Source organism: Typopeltis vanoorti, chromosome 19 (genome assembly GCF_054136105.1).
Source record: "Typopeltis vanoorti isolate ZY-2024b chromosome 19, IOZ_Tvanoo_1.0, whole genome shotgun sequence".
Classification (NCBI taxonomy): domain Eukaryota; kingdom Metazoa; phylum Arthropoda; class Arachnida; order Uropygi; family Thelyphonidae; genus Typopeltis; species Typopeltis vanoorti.
The window spans coordinates 50,575,496-50,595,009 of record NC_143567.1 but is presented as its reverse complement, the minus strand read 5'-3'; the positions used below and the strand labels follow the sequence as shown (position 1 = coordinate 50,595,009).

At 35.0% G+C, this 19,514-nt stretch overlaps 1 protein-coding gene across 1 annotated transcript in view; it reads left to right on the top strand.

Moving 5' to 3' along the window:
* The window catches only part of Dys (Dystrophin), a 923,162-nt gene that overhangs the window by 6,945 nt on the left and 896,703 nt on the right, over positions 1-19,514 (top strand). Inside the window, exon 2 of the mRNA XM_090409612.1 lies at positions 10,331-10,392. Within this exon, the coding sequence (XP_090265738.1) occupies positions 10,331-10,392 (62 nt within the window). The remainder of the gene's footprint in view (positions 1-10,330; positions 10,393-19,514) is intronic.

Here is a 19,514-nt window from a genome sequence, read left to right as displayed (position 1 = left end):
GTTGGACTTCCTTTAGCCTGAATTACAGCACTGCAGAATATTCTGCACCACTGCAGGATATTTTGCATAAATCAGTGGTTTCTGTATAGGCATGTAACTGCCAGTACCAATCTTCAATTCCTTGCACACAGTTTTGTGAGATGTAGATCAGGAACAGCCTTCATTAAATATTTCGGTCAGTTGCTGCACATATGAAGTTCTGTTTGTTCCATATAAGCCTTCTCAGATGACAGTGATCTTGTTCCTAACTGTCTTAACACTTAGACAAGCAATGTGGATAATTTTTCCACTGATTAAACACCTGGGATATCTCATCTTTTGCCAAAACCAGTCAGCTCTGCTGTTTTCAAAATCATGGTTCCAGGGTACTCAGAATAAGCCCTTTATTGAACTCTGAAAGGTCCTTTTTTTTTTTCTCATTGTATTAATCATCAATTAATCTATTGGTGATTACAGACCAGCAACATTCCTAAATAGTTGCCTAGAGCACGTGGCGATGCGCTCGACTGGGTAGTTTGCATATATGCTGCGTAAGGTGACGTTTACATACATCTGGATAAAGGTTTCAAATTCAGTGGCTGGTATGTGTATATTGAATTGAATTGCAAATATTAGAATAACTGTCAGATGAGGTGTAGTTAAGGATGATATTCGGATGGCTAGGATTGAGCATAATTTCTATGAATTCTGATATCTTTCTTTCATCCTCATGATAACATTGGTCTAAGATCCATAATGTATCTCACATTACTTTGCATCTTATAGATCTTGTTACTGTTTGGATCTGCAGAAGATAACATGTGACTGAATTTTGCATATGTGATGTCTCTAACATGTTCTTTGGCATTCTAAGAATTTTTTCTGTTTGTCTATGATATGGGACATTAACGGATTTCTGATATCTTTCTGTCAATCTAATGATCGCAATGGTCTATGATTTTTGATGCATGTCACTTTACTTTGCATCTAAAAACCTTGTTATTGTTTGGATCTGCAGAAGATAGCATGTTACTAGATAGAGCTGATTCATGTGCGATGTCTCCAGCATGTTTTCTGTATGTTTTGTGGATTTTTCTGTTTGTCTGAAATATGGGACATTGTAATCACACCAAAGATGGTTCTTCAGGCTACTGTGCTTTGATTTCATGGGTTGAAGGAAGGATTGTAGTTTAATTTAATTGTGTGATTTTGTAATTCTGGAAATCTTTCACCAACTTGGTTGTAATGTGTTTGTTAATGAGGAAAAATTTTGATAATAGTTCTTTTATCATTCTGGAATGTAGCAGCAAGCTATTTGAGTTTTTTGGCTAATCCTTCATTATCATTAATGGTCTGGTGGTCTCAGTCTCTCAATGCCATTATGATGCCTAGCTTTTGAGGTCAATAATGATGAGAATGTAAATGTTTGTTACTGTAGGTTGAGGTTTTCTGTATATTGTAATTTTTATGCTGTCTGAAGATGACGAAAATCTGACATTTGCAATGAGAAGTGAACCATTGGGTTCCATCTCTGCAATAAACTTGATTTTTTTGGATGTTGGTTGTTTAGTTGATTTCAGAACTCTTGATGGATGGTCTCACCCTAACTCCATATCAAGAAAACATCATCATTCTATCCCTTCTTATGTTTTAGTTGTAATTGATAATTATTTATGGCTCTTTCTTCAAATATACTTAGACAAGTATAAAAATAGAGAGTTCTCCCATTCTCAGCCCTGCTTATCGATTATGGTTTGTATATGAACTCGAAGTAACCTGAATTTATATGGTACTTTAGGAGTGACATAATTTTTTTTTGGAAGTAACAGCATTCAGATTTCTTGATACCACATTCCAGAAGAATGACTGTGATAAAAAAAATTGTTACCAAGGTTTTATTTCATCTACAAACACACCATGAAACTGATAATAGTTAAATAAAAGGATGTGTGTGTGTCTCTCTCTCTCTCATACTTCAGCTTCATTACAATGGAGTAGGCAAATGTTATCGAGAGGTACAAAATCAAAACAACATTCACATTCTAACTAAATTATGGTGCTTTGTTCAGTGAAACCAAAACACAGCAGCCTGAAGTATCCTGTTTTATAAACAGATAGAAAAATACCCATAGAAGTGTATAGAAGAACAGGTCAGAGACATCACATATGATATCAAATCATGATACTGAAAGAAAGATATTTAGGTTCCACAGAAATTAAGTTCATCCCTGGCCATCATATAAGCCTTAACTGCAATTGTCAGTTGTTATTCAATAATGATTCAGTTATGTTTATGATGAGACTGTGTATATGCCATCATAATGGTTTCAAGTGACGGCAATCTCTTTTTTTTTTTCTCTTTTTTTTGAGTAATGATAGTTACTGTAATATAGTTACTTTTCTAATGTTTTGTCTATGTTTCTCTAAATATTTTCTTCTCTATATATTTGCACTCATTGGAATCTTTGCCATTAAATTAATAGGAATAGTTAATTCTATTTTTTTTTTGAGCCTCCATATCTCAGTTGGTATAGACGAAGATCTTTGGTTGGAAAGACCTGGGTTTGATTGCTGTGTAAGACATGAGGAACCTTTATCTAGTCTCTTTCGACTAAAGGTGAGTTAGCTGGTCTCATATGGAGGTAGAGGATTTTTTCTCCCAGAAACTCTGTTTTTTTTGTCCCTCAGAACAGGCAAAGTGACCAGTGAACACACCCTGCTACAGTAAAAAATACACCCCCCCCCTAGGTGACAGGCCGGTTGGGGGGGGTTGTACTAACAAAAGTCACATCAATATAACATTCGGACCCTGCATGGGAAGTGGGATAAATGTTCAGAGGAAGAAGAAGTTAATTCTATTTTTTTTTTGTTCCTTTGGCATTAATCAGCCATATAAAATTATCCACATCTTACAGCCAAGAAAGCTTGCACCAACATATAATCAGAAATTAGTTTTTACATAGTGGGAACATCAAGTCCATCATATGATTCATCCTTGTTACAGTTAAGGCTTTGGATCTTTCTTTGAACAAGCATTTATATTTTAAGATGCTCTGACGTAGTAATTTAGAATTTTCCCAGAGTATCTATGCTGGTGTCAACCCCTTTAGCCAGTCCATATTTTGTGGAATTATTATAAGTTACATATAGTCTTGATATTCAGAGACCTGTTTCCCAGCTGAAGGAAGATAAACTGCATAAGCAAAAGACTTGATAAACCACATATAGACAAGGAGGCAGGTACATCTTTAAGAGGAAGCAGTAATTGACAAATTTGGATAATCACTTGGAAAGTGGTAGTCAGATGGAACTTCTTGAAAATTCTAATAGCACATTTGAGGTCGCATTTTATAGAAGGAATAGAAATTCTGTATTTAAATACTTTATGTCATGGATGAAGAGAGAAACAGTCAATTATTTTTAATGATTGCAATTTAGGATTGCACCAGTTTAAGACAATCACAAACATTCATACCCACAGCAGGATTAGAACTTGCAGCTTGTTGGTTGGAGAGTTTATATGTAACCTTTGCCAACAAGGCTGAAAATATATAAGAATATAATTAATAGTATATAATATATAAATAATATGTAAAAGAATATAATTAAGAATATACAAGGGTGGTCTGAACAGTTCTCGTTTAATAGTTGAGATTTCATATTGGATATGTACTTCAGAGAAACAGATGTGAAGCATTTTGATTGCTCCATATTTTTGGAATAGATAGATGTCATTGCTGTACTACTGAGACTGCTAAATAATGAGATGCAAAATATTGGGAATAATGTATTTGCTTCTTTTAACCTGTTATATTGTGATATACCATTGCATGTTGCAATATGTTTTTAATTATTTTTAGTTAAATTAAATTTTTTAATTCATTTACCATGGTCATATGTTTCACTCTGTTTACTTTAAGTATTTCCCAAAGAACTACAATCTGTAGGCATTAACTTGGAAAATATATGACTTCTGCATTGATTTAATCTTAGTATTTTCCTAGGCCTAGCTCCCACTAATAATCCCTCAATAAAAGTTAAAGCTTGTCTAGGTAGTGACTATTTCCATTATGCACAGCAATATACACATCCAAAAGGAAGCATGGTTTTGTATTATGTGTTATGAGGCAGTTGATGTGAAGTCAACAGCCTCTACATACAAGTAGACTTATTGTGAAGATTCTTCATATACAAACTTTATTTGCTTGTGCTTGAAGTAGAGGTTTTTTTTTTTATGTGACTTCCACTCATGAAAGATTTTTTAAACCTCTAGTATACAGTTATATAGTGAATGGGTAAGGATGATTTCCTTTTTTTTTTTTTTTTACATAGTCCTGAAACTCTCTCTAGAGACCAAACACGAAACTTTCTTAATCTGCTTAGATTCTACTATGCTTACCTCCAAGGTAAGCAGAGTAGTGTTCTTACACCCTGGTGATGAAATTCATCTCATACCTAAAGACAATCACAAACATTCATGCCCACAGCAGTATTAGAACTTTCAGCTTGTTAGTTGGAGAGTTTATATGTAACCACTCTACCAACCAGGCTGAGAATATATATATAAGAATATAATTAATAGTATATAATATATAAATAATATATAAGAGAATATAATTGAGAATATACAAGGGTGGTCTGAAAAGTTCTCGGCCTAACAATGAAAAAACGAATTTATAATTTCAAAATTATTTTTATTTTTCAACATAATTAAGACTAATACGCTTATTCCAGTAATGCTCCAGTGCCATTATCCCGTCCCTGTAGTGGTTCTCAGTAAGATCTGCAAAACCCCCCTCTACAGCTGCAATCACCTCTTGATTCAAAGAAAAACACTGACCAGCAAGGAAGAGTTTTAGCTTTGGGAAGAGATAGAAGTCAGACGGAGCCAAATCTAGGGAATAGGGTGGATGTTCCAACAATTCAAGTGTAGATCCCTTAATTTTTTCATTGCCAAAACACCTTTGTGGGCAGGTGCATTGTCCTGATGAAAGATGATTCTTTTCTTTTGCAAAATGGGTCTTTACTCACGAATTTTTTCGTCTAGTCTTGTTAAAAGATCGGAATACTATTCCATGGTTATTGTTTTACCCTTTTCAAGATAATTAATAAACAAAATGCCTTTAGCATCCCAAAACACCAATGCCATGACCTTTCCTGCTGATGGAACTGACTTTGTCTTCTTTTGCACTGAACAACCGGCTTCTGTGCACTGTTTTGACTGCTGTTTGGATTCTGGTGTGTAATGGTGAATCCAAGTCTCATTCATCGTAATAAATCGATGCATAAAATAAGTTTTATTCTTGTTAAAATGCTCAGAGCACTGTTTAGAGATTTTCATGTGAGTGTGTTTTTGATCTGCTGTGAGCAAGTGCAGCACCCATCTTTCACAAAGCTTTTTCATTTGCAATTCTTCACTCAAAATATATCCTACATGTTCTTTTGAAATGCCTATAGTCTCACAATTTCACTCACTTTGACTCACCAGTCATCCAATACCATATCGTGCACTTGATCAATGATTTCTGGTGTTCTTACACTTTTTGGACGTTTCAAGGCTGGTACGGCCATGTTTAAACTCAGCAGCCCATGTCTTAATTGTCAAAAACGAAGGAGAAGAGTTCCCATAAACTTTTATGAACTTCAAATGAATTTCTTTTGCTGTTAAACCTTCTTTTACAAAGAATTTTATAACTGCACGATACTCAATTTTATCCATTTCAAGGGATACAGACAACACTTTTGCTTCAGACAGCTGTATAATACAAACTACTTGATAGAATGACTTACACTTTCGCATGGATGCTTATGGTAGATGTACCAACGTAGGGAAAAAATAATCCTGCTGATAGTGTTGCCATCTATGGTCGAGGCCAAGAACTTTTCAGGCCACCCTTGTATATAAGAATATAAGAAAATTATAAGAATATATTTTGCCAAGTATGTAGTATAATGTAATAGCAAAGGTAAGTTGATTGGTAGAGCCTCTGCTACTAATGGCTCACACAAAAAGTGAAGCAAGTTTGAGCATGGTTAGTAATTGGAAGGGGTCCAATCATTTGATGCTATTGGCACACTCTCCCTCGACGAGTCTTTGGACTCCCTGGAGGTGTCACATAATGCTGTAAAGGCTATATAATCTATTTAACATCTATTTAAACTAATAAATATATGTTAGTCTTTACTGTTTTGTCTACTAGTTTATATGTTTACACATGAAGAAATCCTATGCAATTAGGGTGAAATATTGTGTTGTTAATTAAAATAATGGTTACCATCTTATTCCAGTTTTCTGACTTATAAACTCTTACTTATATATGTCAGTGGCAACGCGTGCCCATTTCGGTTGGGCGTGCTGTTGTGGCTTATGCAACCGGCACTACAAAATTCACATCAGTTTGATCGTGTGATTGCATTTTATTGATGTATGAATGTTTTAAAAGTGTATGACACATCAGTGCTCATCTTAATTGGTTTAATGCAATTAATTGTAGGATAACTTTGAATACTTTAATTTATCAATTAATTGTAACCAAATCTGTTCAGAGTGGGGGACAATGTGTTTGTTTTAAGATACTGTATATTACAAAACAATTATTATTATTCAGGCCTCCATGGAGTCAAAAGACTCATCGCAGGAGGTCCTTCCTAGGAAACACAAAGTCTATCATACCACTCATTAAACTCATTGACCATTCTCGCTCTCACCACTCCATCAGGCAATGCATTCCATGGTTCAACCACCCTCCATGCAAAGAAACCACTCCTTATCCTCTTGCTCACAGTTTCCTTTCGTAACTTACAGGGATGGCCCCTTGTCATCACTCCTTCCTGCTGTTCAACCAAGCAAAAGAACTCCCCAGTGTCAACCCTGTAACCACTTCTCAACAGTTTAAAAGTCTCAGTCATATCACCCCTCCTTCTTCTATCCACCAAACTCTGCAGTCCACATTCCCTCAGCCGATCCTCTAACATTGTACAGTCCTGAAACCATCTTTGTTATCCGCCTTTGTACCCTTTCCACAGTTAATTTAACCCCCCCCCTTCAAATCCTGGGGATCAAATCTGAGAACAGTAGTCTTAAGTGTGGTCTGATCAGGGTCTTATACAGCGCACACTCTCCCTTGATGAAGGAGAATGCTATATTTGGTTCGTATATTTGAATCACTCAAAGTGTAAAATTTGGAAGAGGACAAGGCTTACCTCTTTCGACTACAATACTGTTGCTCATTGTAAATATTGACAAAAAAGTTATAAATTTATCGAAAATTAAATATAAAACGCCTACCACGTCAGTTCACACTTCACGCATACAAAGCAGATGAAACTCAGAAAACAAAAACAGCAACTCATGACTAATGATAACGTTCAATTGGATTATTATTATTATTATTACGGGCGACTCCAGGGAGTCCTTAGACTCATCGAGGGAGGCCCTAAACATCATGTCCATACAACTATACGACATTCTCACAGTATCTATCATACCTTGCCTTGAACTCACTCACCGTCATAGCACCCATAACAGACTCTGGCAGCTTATTCCACTCATTTACCACTCTAAAAGTAAAGAATCCAGCTCTAACACCCCTGCTAACCACACTCTTGCCCAGCTTCCATAGGTGTCCCCTAGTTCTCCCACTACCAGTCCTGATCTCATAAATATCCTCTGAATTAATCCTATAGAAACTCTTTAGCAATTTGAATGTCTCAATCATATCTCCCTTTTTCCACCTATCAAATTTCTGCAACCCACAAATGTTCAACCTGTTCTCATATGGTTCATTCCATAGACCCACTATCATCTTAGTCACTCGCCTCTGGATCCTCTCCACCTCCTCCCCATCAAGAAGGAACCTAGGTGACCAAATCTGGGCACAGTAGTCGAGATGAGGTCTTATCAAGGCTCGGTACAGAGGTACAATAACTTGCTTGTCTCTGCTCGTCAAGGTATTTTTCAACAACCAAGTGAGTTGATGAGCTGATTTAGCTACTTTTGCAATGTGCCCCCTAAACTTCATCTCCCTATCCACCAACACTCCCGAGTCCCTGGCCCCATCAATCTCCTGGAGTACAGTTCCACCAATGTGGTATACTGCTGCTAATCTTTTCACCCCAAAATGCATAACCTTACATTTTGTCACATTAAATTGACATCCATTCTCCTTAGCCCAGAATCCAATCTATCCAAGTCATCCTGCAAGATTTTGACATCTTCTGCATTCACTATTGTCCTACCCAACTTTGCATCATCAGCAAACAAATGAACTGTTCCTCTTAGATCCTTCCCTATATCGTTAATGAACAGATTAAACAGCAGAACAAAACCCTGCGACACACCACTAGTCACAGGCTGTCTTTTGGACTCTACTCCTGAATAATCTACTTTTTGATATCTCTCCATCAACCACCCACCTATCCATCTCACCAACCCTATATCCATTCCCATATGTTGTAGTTTACGGATTAGAATTTCATGTGGTATCCTGTCAAACGCCTTTGCCAGGTCCAGCAGTATCACTGTAAACCCAATTGATTGTTTTATCAATTGGGTTTACAGTGATCTCAGCCTCTAGGTGCTATTGTCTCAAGCTCACCCAGCCTTACCTTCCGAGCAGTTTAAAACTACTAGAACGCTAAGAATTTGATCCGCTGTGCCATCTATACATCTTTTTAAAGGGCTCAAAGGCGTATGTATTTTGAAAGCACACACCTGGGCTATTAATGCGAATGTGATGCAATGTTTATGCATCTAAAAGTATCCTCTTCATGAAATATTGTGTTACTTTTAGGAATCATGTGAAGTCTGGAAATAATTAGGGGAGTCTTTAAGGGGAATAAATGCATAAATATATCAGTGATATTGCTATTCGGTGAATGAGTACTGCACATCTGGAATATTTGTCCCTGATATATATATATATATATATATATATATATGTGTGTGTGTGTGTGTGTGTGTGTGTGTGTGTGTGTGTGTGTATAAAATCATATAATATATAATAACAATATATATATATTATTTTTTTTTTTTTCACACTGACCTCAAACCCTATCCCCTGTGCTGATGATAGCATTCTCATTCTACTGATATAAAAAACCTTGCAGTGCTTAAACATATAATTCCATCCAACCTCAGAATGCCATACTTCCATTTGGCTTAGCAAATGTAAAATCTGGCTAAAAATTCTTGATCCTGTTCAGAAGAAGGCAGTTTGGCTGATTTATGATTCCCCCCCTTTCTCACAGTCGCTCTTTTAGAGGTTCCTCATGCTATAGACAGGATTCGATCCCAGATCTTTAAAACCAAAGGACTTATATATAGTGACTGAGCTATGGAGGCTCTTGCAGAGTATACAGGGGATGTGAAATAAGAAGTGGTAACCATTTGACTTTCAGTACGATAAAAATAAACATCATATTGAGAAAAATATAACCAAGAGGAGATTTTGTTGATATATATATATATATATATATATATCATCATCATCATCATCAAATTTCTGACATGTACTCTCAAGGGAAAGCCTCCATAGCTCACTCGTTATAGATGAAGCCCTTTGGTCAGAAAGACCTGGGTTTGATTGCCATCACTGACTTGAGGAACCTTCATCTGGTCTCTTTCGATGAAAGGTGAGTTAGCCAGTCTCATACGGAAGTAGGGAATTTTTTCACCTGAAAACTCTGGTTTTTTTCTCCCCCAGAACAGGCAAACCAGCCCTGTGAACACACACACATCTACAGACATAGGACACACTGGGAGGCATAGGGCCAACCACCTTATCCTCGTGATTGTTGCAGTTATAAAAAAAATTTTTGGTAGTATGCACATTTGCGAACAACTATTTTCAAGAATGAAGCATATGAAGAGTTAGATCAAAAATTTCTGACGAGAACCTTGAGAGCTCACTTGAATGACTTGCAACCACTTCTATTGAACTAGACATTGATGCATTGGTTTCACGTAAACAAGGCAAAATATCTCAATAGTTTTGTGTTTATGCTGCCCTCTTTTTTTTTTTTTTTTTTTTTTCTGTAGCAGTTCTGTCCATAAGTGGACAGAAATTTAAATAACTTGGTTGCAAATAAATTGGACTGCAAAACTATTGTTCATGATGTCTCAACACTCCTTAGTCAGATGATGATGATGATAGCTAAATGCATTGGCATAACTGTGAGTTGAAACCACAAATTTTTGTACCTTACCTGGAATATTGTGATTTTCTAGTATTGTAGTTACACTTTTTATTTAAATGTGTATATTTTGAATTTAAAATATTTTATTTAGCTAAATAATTCTTTAACTTAGTAGCTGTTTAGTTTTTTATATGAATTCTTTCCATCCCTTCAGATGAAAGAGAAGATGTCCAGAAAAAAACATTCACAAAATGGATAAATTCCCAGTTAGTAAAGGTGAGGTATAACTTCAGTAAAGTTATTTGGAATAAGAATATTTTGATTTTAGACTATAATTTTTTGCTAAATTGGATATCACATCGAAAAGAACACAAAGTTTTAAAAAGAATTATAGTTGAGCAGCTTTTACAAGTAAATTGTAAACTTAACTATACAAACATTATTGAAGGAAAAAATGAAACAAATTGAAAATAAGAACCAAATCTTGTAGTCTCAGTGCAAACTCTGAGGAAGACATTAATTGATTCAGCTTAGGAAGGTATATGGTGAAGTTGTCTGCAAGTAAAAAAATAAGAACTCCATGGTGGATTCAAGAGGTTAAAGAAGCAGTCTTGGAAAAGAAGAAAGCATGCCAAAAAGTTCTTAGCAAATAAGTCAGCAGATGCCTACCGAGAAAAATGTAACAGCACTAATCTATATGTAAAAGTAGCTAAACAGAAGTCATGGGATGGGAAGACTTTAGTAAGAATATGGAAAATAAATATCAGGAAGGTGGCAGAAGAAGCTTAGAAATGGAGGAAAGAATACTGAATACTGTTAAAGGAATAAAAGACAATAAAGGTGACCTGAAAACTGAAGATAAGGATATCTTATATGTTTGGAGTAATTACTTTGAAAGACTGTTAAATGAATCAAGCAATGACAGAACCATACTAGAAAATTTTCAAGAAGAATGCAAAGAGGTACATATCAATACTTGATTATTGAAAAGCTCAAAAACTTGAAATGTAGAAAGGCAGCTGGAGTAGATGATATTTGACCAGAAATGCTTAAGTGTGTATAAAAGTTTTGTAGTGGCTACACTGCATAATTCAGAGGGCCTGGTCTAGGGTTACCATATGTCAGCATTTATGCAGACATGTCTGCATTTTGATAATGAAAATATCTGTCCGCATACATTTTCGAACCCCCCCCCCCGTTTTATCTGCATTTCTGTAGGAGCATTTTAGATTTTTTTCCGAGGCTTTTCTCCTGTGTTGGTAACATTGCTGAAACAAGAATGCAGGAGGTTTGTTATATCATAGAACAATTGAATCAATAATCGAATCGAATTGTGCTTTTAGATATTCACACACATTTTTTTTCAACTTTTTGCTCCTTCTTGTTGGCGCTGGCATCACGTTGATAGCGTTACTGTGTGCTTAGCGCTATGATAGTGGTGGTGTTTGAAGTGGAATCAAGATGTATCCTTAGTTTTGTTCATTCTTAATTAGTATTAATTACCTTACCAAGTAAGTAAGATATTAAATTATCAAATTATATTAGAATTAAAATATATACCACATTTTAGTTATGACATAACCGTTATGTAGGCCTACCTAAACATTACGATATAATTTTATATCATCTTACTTATATTTATTTCAGATTATCTGGAGGATGTCTAAAGCTAAAAGAAAGTGCTCCTTCAATGATAATCATAGGGCAAAATTTCCATGTTTTTGCCCTGGACATGAGCCATGGGAGGCTGAATGTATTGTATGCAGTCCTGGTACATACGTTTCGGTCGCACAGCATAGGATAAGAGACTTGGAACTACATGCAAAAACAGAAAAGCATTTAAAGTGTGTTAGGGGACAGAGTTCAACAGGAAAATTAAGTGATTATTTTATCAAGCCAAATTCAGAATTGGAAGACAGTGTAAGTGCTGCTGAATGGGCCCTTGCATATCATACTGTTGTTCATCACAACAGTTACAATTTCATGGACTGTGCTCCTGGATTGTTGAAACAAATTTTCAGCGATTCAAAAATTGCAGCCAAAGTGTCGAGTGGTCGCAAAAACACAAGCTGTTGTAAATTCTGTTCTTGCTCCCCATTCGATAGAAACTATAATCAAATCCATGGCAGATATTCCCTTTATAGGCGTTTCAATAGATGCTAGTAATGTGAAAGTTTGGTAATGTGAAAGTATTTCCTATCTTTATTCAATATTTTGACTACAAGAATGGAGGTTTACAGATTAAAGTAGTGAATTGAGAGCAAACCAAATGAAACTGCAGAAACTATTTCAACTTATGTCAGTGAAACACTAAACAATTTGGGACTTTCAAATAAATGTGTTTCTTTTGGGGGTGATAACTGCAATACCATGTTTGGTGGGTCTTGCAAGAGGTCAAGGCAATAATGTATTTGCCAACTTGAAGAGGATGGTTAACCAGTCATTGGTCGGAGTGGGATGCCCTGCACACATCCTTAATAATTGCATCCAACATGGTACAGTATTTGAACATGTGGATGCAACAGTTCAATGAATTTTCCTGTTTTAAGTGGCTAGGTCTTAAAGAACTCTCCTAGGAAAGTGTAGAAGAATGTATACACTTCTTGATGGAGCAAGGTGTGCAAGTTGATGACAGCAAATGTATTGACCAATTTTCCAACTTGAAGAGATTTGTTGCTTCATATGATGGAAAAAGAAGTGTCAAGTCAGAAAAAATGGTGTGACTACATTGAATTCTGCAAGAGCAAGAACAGCACAATGAAATTTTAAAGAAGGCTCAGTTTCTGTTTGCAATTCCAGGTCACAATGCCAGTGTTGAAAGGATCTTTTCATTAATACAAGCTCAGTGGACCTCAGAAAGAAATAGACTTACCATAGAAACTGAATGGACTTGCTATAGTTAAATTTAATTACAGAAATTTTACATGAAAAAATATGTTTGACTGTTTGAGTCGAAACAAAGAACTGCTAAAGAAAATTAGGTCTAGTGAAAAATATGCATGGGCTGCAAAGTAATGTATGTAGTGTGATAAGTCTAATTCTTTTTCATGTAGGCCTACTCTTGTTTCATAAGACTTATGATGACACTTAAAATTGCATATTTTTGTGTGTTCTAATAAGCATGCTCATCACATCTAATTAATGAAAAGCTTACAAAGGTAAAGATTTCAAACACATGTATTTATTTTTGTGTTAGATGTTTGTTGTCCGGAACGAGTTGGTCAGGCGATGGGGTGTAAGCATTTTAGAATATGGTAACCTTAGCCTGGTCAGAAGGTTGATTTCCTGATGATTGGAGTAGAGCTCTCATAGTACCCATCTATAAAAAAGGAAATAAAACTGAATGTGAGAATTACAGAGGAATTTCTCTACTAAGTGTTCCAGGTATGATTTATTCAAGCATAACTGAAAAGAGGTTGGGAAAGATTGTGGAAGAGAAACTTGGAGAAAAACAAGTTGAGTTCAGGCCAAATAGAGGTTGTCAAGATCAGATTTTCACTTTAATACAAATAGTTGAGAAATCATGAGAACATGACATGGATCTGTACTTAAATTTTGTAGATATGGAAAAGGCATACGACAAGGTGCCCTTCTCAAAACCCTATAATTATATGGGATGAATGGAACATTATATAGAGCAATACAGTCTGTATTTAAGTTGTCAGTCAGCAGTTAGACTTGAAGGAAATAGAGGAAGATGTTTTCATGTAAAATCAGAGGTACGACAAGGATGCACATTATCTCCACTCCTATTCATCATCTATATGGATCACATTATGAAAGAAAGTGGTATCAGGCCTGATATTAGAATTGGAGATGTCAAACTTAGGTCTTTGCTTTATGCAGGTGATGTTGTACTTGTAAACACATCAAATGCAAGTCTCCAAGATTCTCTAACTAAATTGAATGACAGCTGTAGCAAATTTGTCATGAAAATCAGCAATAAAGAGACAAAAACTATGAATATAAGCAGGAACATACAAAATTTCAGCTGTATTCTGAATGGTGTTCCATCTTTTTTACTACGCGCGCTACTTTTCTATAAAAAGTTACACAACTAAAAACTTTATTTGTGTATTTAAAAATTTATTTATCACTTTTAATTATTTAAAAAAAAAAATCAAATATATTGGAATAAAATATTTATTTCTCTATTTTGGAAAACCAAAGTTAGAAAAAACAACGGATTGATTACAAACTCACAAGTTACAGGAAATGCTGGTTGATTAAAAAAAAAAAAAAAAAAAAAAGTTAATGTGAAATTTGGCATTGTTTGGACTTCGCAATATTTTCCTAGTCAAGTTGATATGAAGAAGTGGCCAATCTCACACAATCATCCAAATGATCATTTGTAATTTGGTTTCTTAATTGATTTTTTATGACGGTCATATTTGAAAAAGTGGATGATTCTGACAAGTATGTCGATCCGAAACACAACAGAATTTTTTGCACAATATCAGTTAATTTCGGGAATTTTTCATCTGCATACTTCCAAATGACTTCATTGTTTATTGATTTTAAATGTAAACTATTCTGAATGTTTATTATCTCAAGTTCTACTTCAGCTTGGTTTATATCAAACAGCCCACTAATTTTATTTGAAATTTCTGTGATGTTCAAGTTTTCTTGAAATGGATTATTGATAAAAGATACAATCATTTCAGTTTTATTAAAATCTTTAAATCTTGAATTTATTTCATTCCTCAATTAATTCTATTTCACGAATAAATTCTTGTAAATCATAAAGAAGCATTTCTTGATTTTTTCAAAAAATTTTAATGAATATGGGAGATGTTTAAATTCGCAGTCATTTATATTTTTCTTTAATAAAAGTATTGTTGGAAAGTTTTTATTGAACTTAACATGTCAATTAAATTCTTATCTCTACCTTGTAACTCTAAATTTAAATTGCTTAATTTTTGTACAGAAATCTACTAAAAATGATAAGTGCAACAACCATCTTTTATCACTCAATTGTGGATAAATATCTCGTTTTTCATCAAGAAAAATTTTTATATCGTTAATTAATACGAGAAATCTTTCTAAAAATTGACTCTGTTGAGCATTATTGTACAACAGAAATTCCCTATCATCATCTGCCTGTAATTTAAATAACTGCCATTGCAGGGCTTTTCCTCGAACCGAATTTACAATTTTAAATGTAATATCCAAAACATCTTTTGTGTTTAATCTTTTACTACACAGTACTTGTTGGTGAATAATACAGTGATACGATAAAAACTGAATATTTGTATTTGTCATAGTTTTTACATAAGGAAATGAAGCCTGATTTATTACCTATCATTGCAGGAACACCATCAGTAGTAATAGACAGAAGTTTAAAAAGCGAAAGTTTGTGTTGTTTCACAAATTTATCAAATTCCAAAAAAATGTCTTCTCCCCTAGTCCTTCCCAATAATGGTATAATTTTCAAAAGTTCTTCTTTACTTGATTAATCTTGAAATACCACGTGAATAAATACCATTAACTGAGCAATATCAGTGAAGTCGTTTGATTCATCAAATTGTAATGAAAACGCAACACACTGGTGAATGTCTGATATTAGCCTGGCCTGGAAACTTTTCTCCGGCAATTGGAACTCTTCCTTTTGGCAATTTGAAACCTTGTCTGCGGCCTAGAAGTAGTCTCTCTCTAGCGATGTCTCGAACTGAGAAGCTCCTTTCTGGAAGCGGGGAAATTCCTCTCTCAAGCAACGTGGATCCGGGCAATCTCTCTGACGGCGACTCTGGACCGGGCAGCCTCCTCTCTGACAGCAATTCCGGAACCGGGACCCCTTCTGCTTGCTTCAGTTCCTTTTTATTAGGCCTCCTCTGAGACCTTGTATGAAGTTTGGCAACCCCCAAAGAATCGGTATGAGTCTTTCATCTTAAGTTTCAAGTTCAGCACGCTTTTTGTTCTCTTCTGCTTTCTTTTGATTGTAAGTTGCCAGCCATCGGAAAGTTGCTTGAACTCTTTCTGACTGACTTTGGAGATGTTTACACTTAGAGCCTGCAAGTCTTTCTCATACATACAAGTTTCAATAACAATCTTTCTAATGCCGCCATGTACAGCTTCGGTGACAAAAACATTGCCTTTGTTTTTAATACTCTAACATATTCTTATTAAAGCAGTATATACAGTTAGCTTCAAAAGAGTTATTTACAAAAACATCTAATGCAAACTATACCGAGACAAAGTTTATTTTTTTACAATATTCACATGGGACTTAACTTAAGTAAAACATCGATGTAATGTGCTTTGGAATATTTAAGCTACAATCGAGTTTTTACACTTTGCTTATAATCGTATTCACTCGGCTCGCTGTTTGACTTCCACTGATCCAAATTAATTCATTTACCAGACTTATAAGAAAATTACTGATTTGACAATTTTAATGAAAAATAAATAAACAATAGCAATACACTTAAAGCGAATTAAAAATAATACAAAATAATGATAAATAAAATATTATGTTTTCAGTTTTAATTAAATTTGTAAGTAAGGAGGAATATACAAGAGATCGACCAAAAATCGCAAAAATCGTGATTGAAGGGTTGAACACCCCCCGCTATAGAACAAGTAAAATATTTCAGCTATTTAAGCACAGCTTTTAGTGAAGATGGCAGGTTAAATCTGGAAATAGACAATGGAATAAGTAAAGTTGGTATGGTGTGGTAGCCAGGTAAATAAATTTATATGGAATAAGAGAGAAATTAGCGAAAACACCAAACTAGCAGTATACAAGAGTGTTCAGACCAACTTTAAGTTATGGATCTGAGAGTTGGGTTAGAAATAAAGTACTTGATCAAAGACTTTCGACTGCAGATATGAGGGTTCTAAGAAAAATCAGTGGAGTGAACTGATGGAATGAATGGCAGAATCATATTAAAATGAAGATATTAGAAAGGAACTTGACATTGTTAGCATTCAAGAATGTGTCAGCAGAGCTAATCTAAGGTGATATGGCAACTTAAATAGAATGGTGAAGAAAGGCTAGCAAAACAGGTGTTTGTTTCCAAGATCGCAGGAAAGAGACCCAGAGGAAGACCAAGGTCTAGGTGAATTGATTTAGTCAGAAGTGCCTTAGAAGCACGGAATGCTAGATATATGACAGTATTGAAGTGCTTACAAGTAATGGATTTATTTGGAGGAAAATTGTTGATTGGAGATTAATAATGATGTAAACTTAATGATGTAGTGCTGTCATTGTAACCTGAACACCCCTTGAGGGTACATATTAGGAAATTGATAATGATTTGTTGTTAATATTTTTTACCGCAATTTTTTTTTAACAGGATCACTTAAGGGTCGAAGCTAGATGAGAGGAAACCTCCACATCACCTTTAAGGAATGGAGAGAACTGGCTGATATTTCTGTTCTGATACTTAATACTCAAATTCATGAGGTATGCCCCATTAGTAGGTACTGGCATATTAGTGTGCTGGCAAATTAGGACTTAATTGCCAAATTGAGCAAATTGTATTCTATATTCGTTTAAACCAGAACAAAATAATGGCACAGCAGGAAAAAATTTCAGTGCTGACTGGGGCTTTGCCTATTTAAACAAGGCCTGTTGCATTCATCAGGTGACTAGGGTATTCATTGAGATGTCATCTGCTGGAGGAAACTCAAACTCTACATCATCAGAATCAAAGATAGGCATCATTATTGTAAGAGGATCAAAAGAAAAGAAGCAGAGCTGTAGAAGATTTAGAGACGTAGCCTGTCAACTTAATTGGTGATATTGAAACAAAGCAGATAAAAATAGGTGAGATAGTTCTAAATAACAAATACAAGGTGCTATAGTATTCAGCACTAAACACAAAAATAATCTTAATGGTTAGAATGTTTGCCCACATCATATCAAGTAGAGTGAATGTAGGCAAACATCAAAATGGGAAATTGGACAGTGATACTTTTTTGTGCCTATGATTTTACAGAAGTTTACTAAAGAAGTGGAAGAATTTTTCAAGTCATTAGAGATGGCAGCTGACAAAGAAAAAAATGTCCTTTGAGAACATCATTATTAGTGTTTCTCTTTTGAGAAAAGGGTAGAGCTCAGTGGCGGCCCGTGAAGCTTTAAGTGGGGGTGCTGCCTATACAAAATAATTTTAAAATAATTATTTTTTTCCTAATCGGTAACCAATTGATTAATAAATAAATTTACACAATTTATTTATTAATAAATTGGTTACTGATTAGGAAAAAAAAATTTTTTTTAAATTATTTTGTATAGGCAGCACCCCCACTTAAAGCTTCACAGGCCGCTACTGGTAGTGGTAATAAAAATGGTAAATACATGCTGGATTTCTTTTCATGCCTTGACTAATCACCAGTAATACTATATTCTAACACAAAGATGTGCACAGATTCACATGGGAAAAACAGTCTTATTGACCATGTTTGCATGAAGAAATCACATTAATAGTGATTTCCTCATGCTGGTTCATGATACAAGAGATACATGGGATTTGAAATAGGAAGTGATTATCATTTAGTTTTAAGCAAGATAAAAATTAATATCGTATTGAATAGAAAAATATGTATAAAAAGTTGTTAAAAAATACTCATACCTGAGCAGCTTTTGGAGGTGAACTGTAGATTCAGATATCAAATATAACTGAAGAAAAAGTGAAGCAATTTGAAAACAAGAACCAAAACTTAGAGACTTCCTGGGCAGTCACATTTTTACAAAGCTTACATGGCTTGTTAGTTGCAACCTTTTTTGTAGAATTTTATGTGTAAAATTAGCATTTGTGAAGTGTCTTGATGATGTTCAAATATCCACATGTAATTTGAACTGATTTCATGTTATGTATATACAGTTTGACACATAAAAAACAGTACTGAACTTTGACACCCTCTTCAGTACGCACACACGATGAGATATGCCATTCGACTGCAAGCACATTAATAGAGGAACAGGTGTAGAGTTCACAGCATTACATTTAGCTGCAGTATTGGTGTTGATGTTGGAAGAAAAAGCGTTTATTGTTGAGTGTTATTTTCATCATATGAAGTTGGAAAAGGAAATGGTCCAACAACAACAGGTATTCCAACAGGATGGAGCAACCTGTCACACATCACTTGATTCTAGAGCCTATTTATCAGAACACTTACCTGGGAGGCTCATTTCAAGGTTCACGGAATTCCCATACCCTTCATGTTCTGATCTCACATCACTTGATGCCTTCGTTTGGGGTATGTTGAAGGAATGGATATTCCACAATGAACTGCCTTCAAACCTTGATGAACTAAAGGATAATAATACACGATATGTCCAGCAGATGTCCCAACCCTTGATTTCCAAAATGACAGAACCTTCACATGCACTATGAAACCTGTCTTGAAAGACAAGGTGCGCATTGCAAGCAAGCACATAATCTACCGTCGTTAAT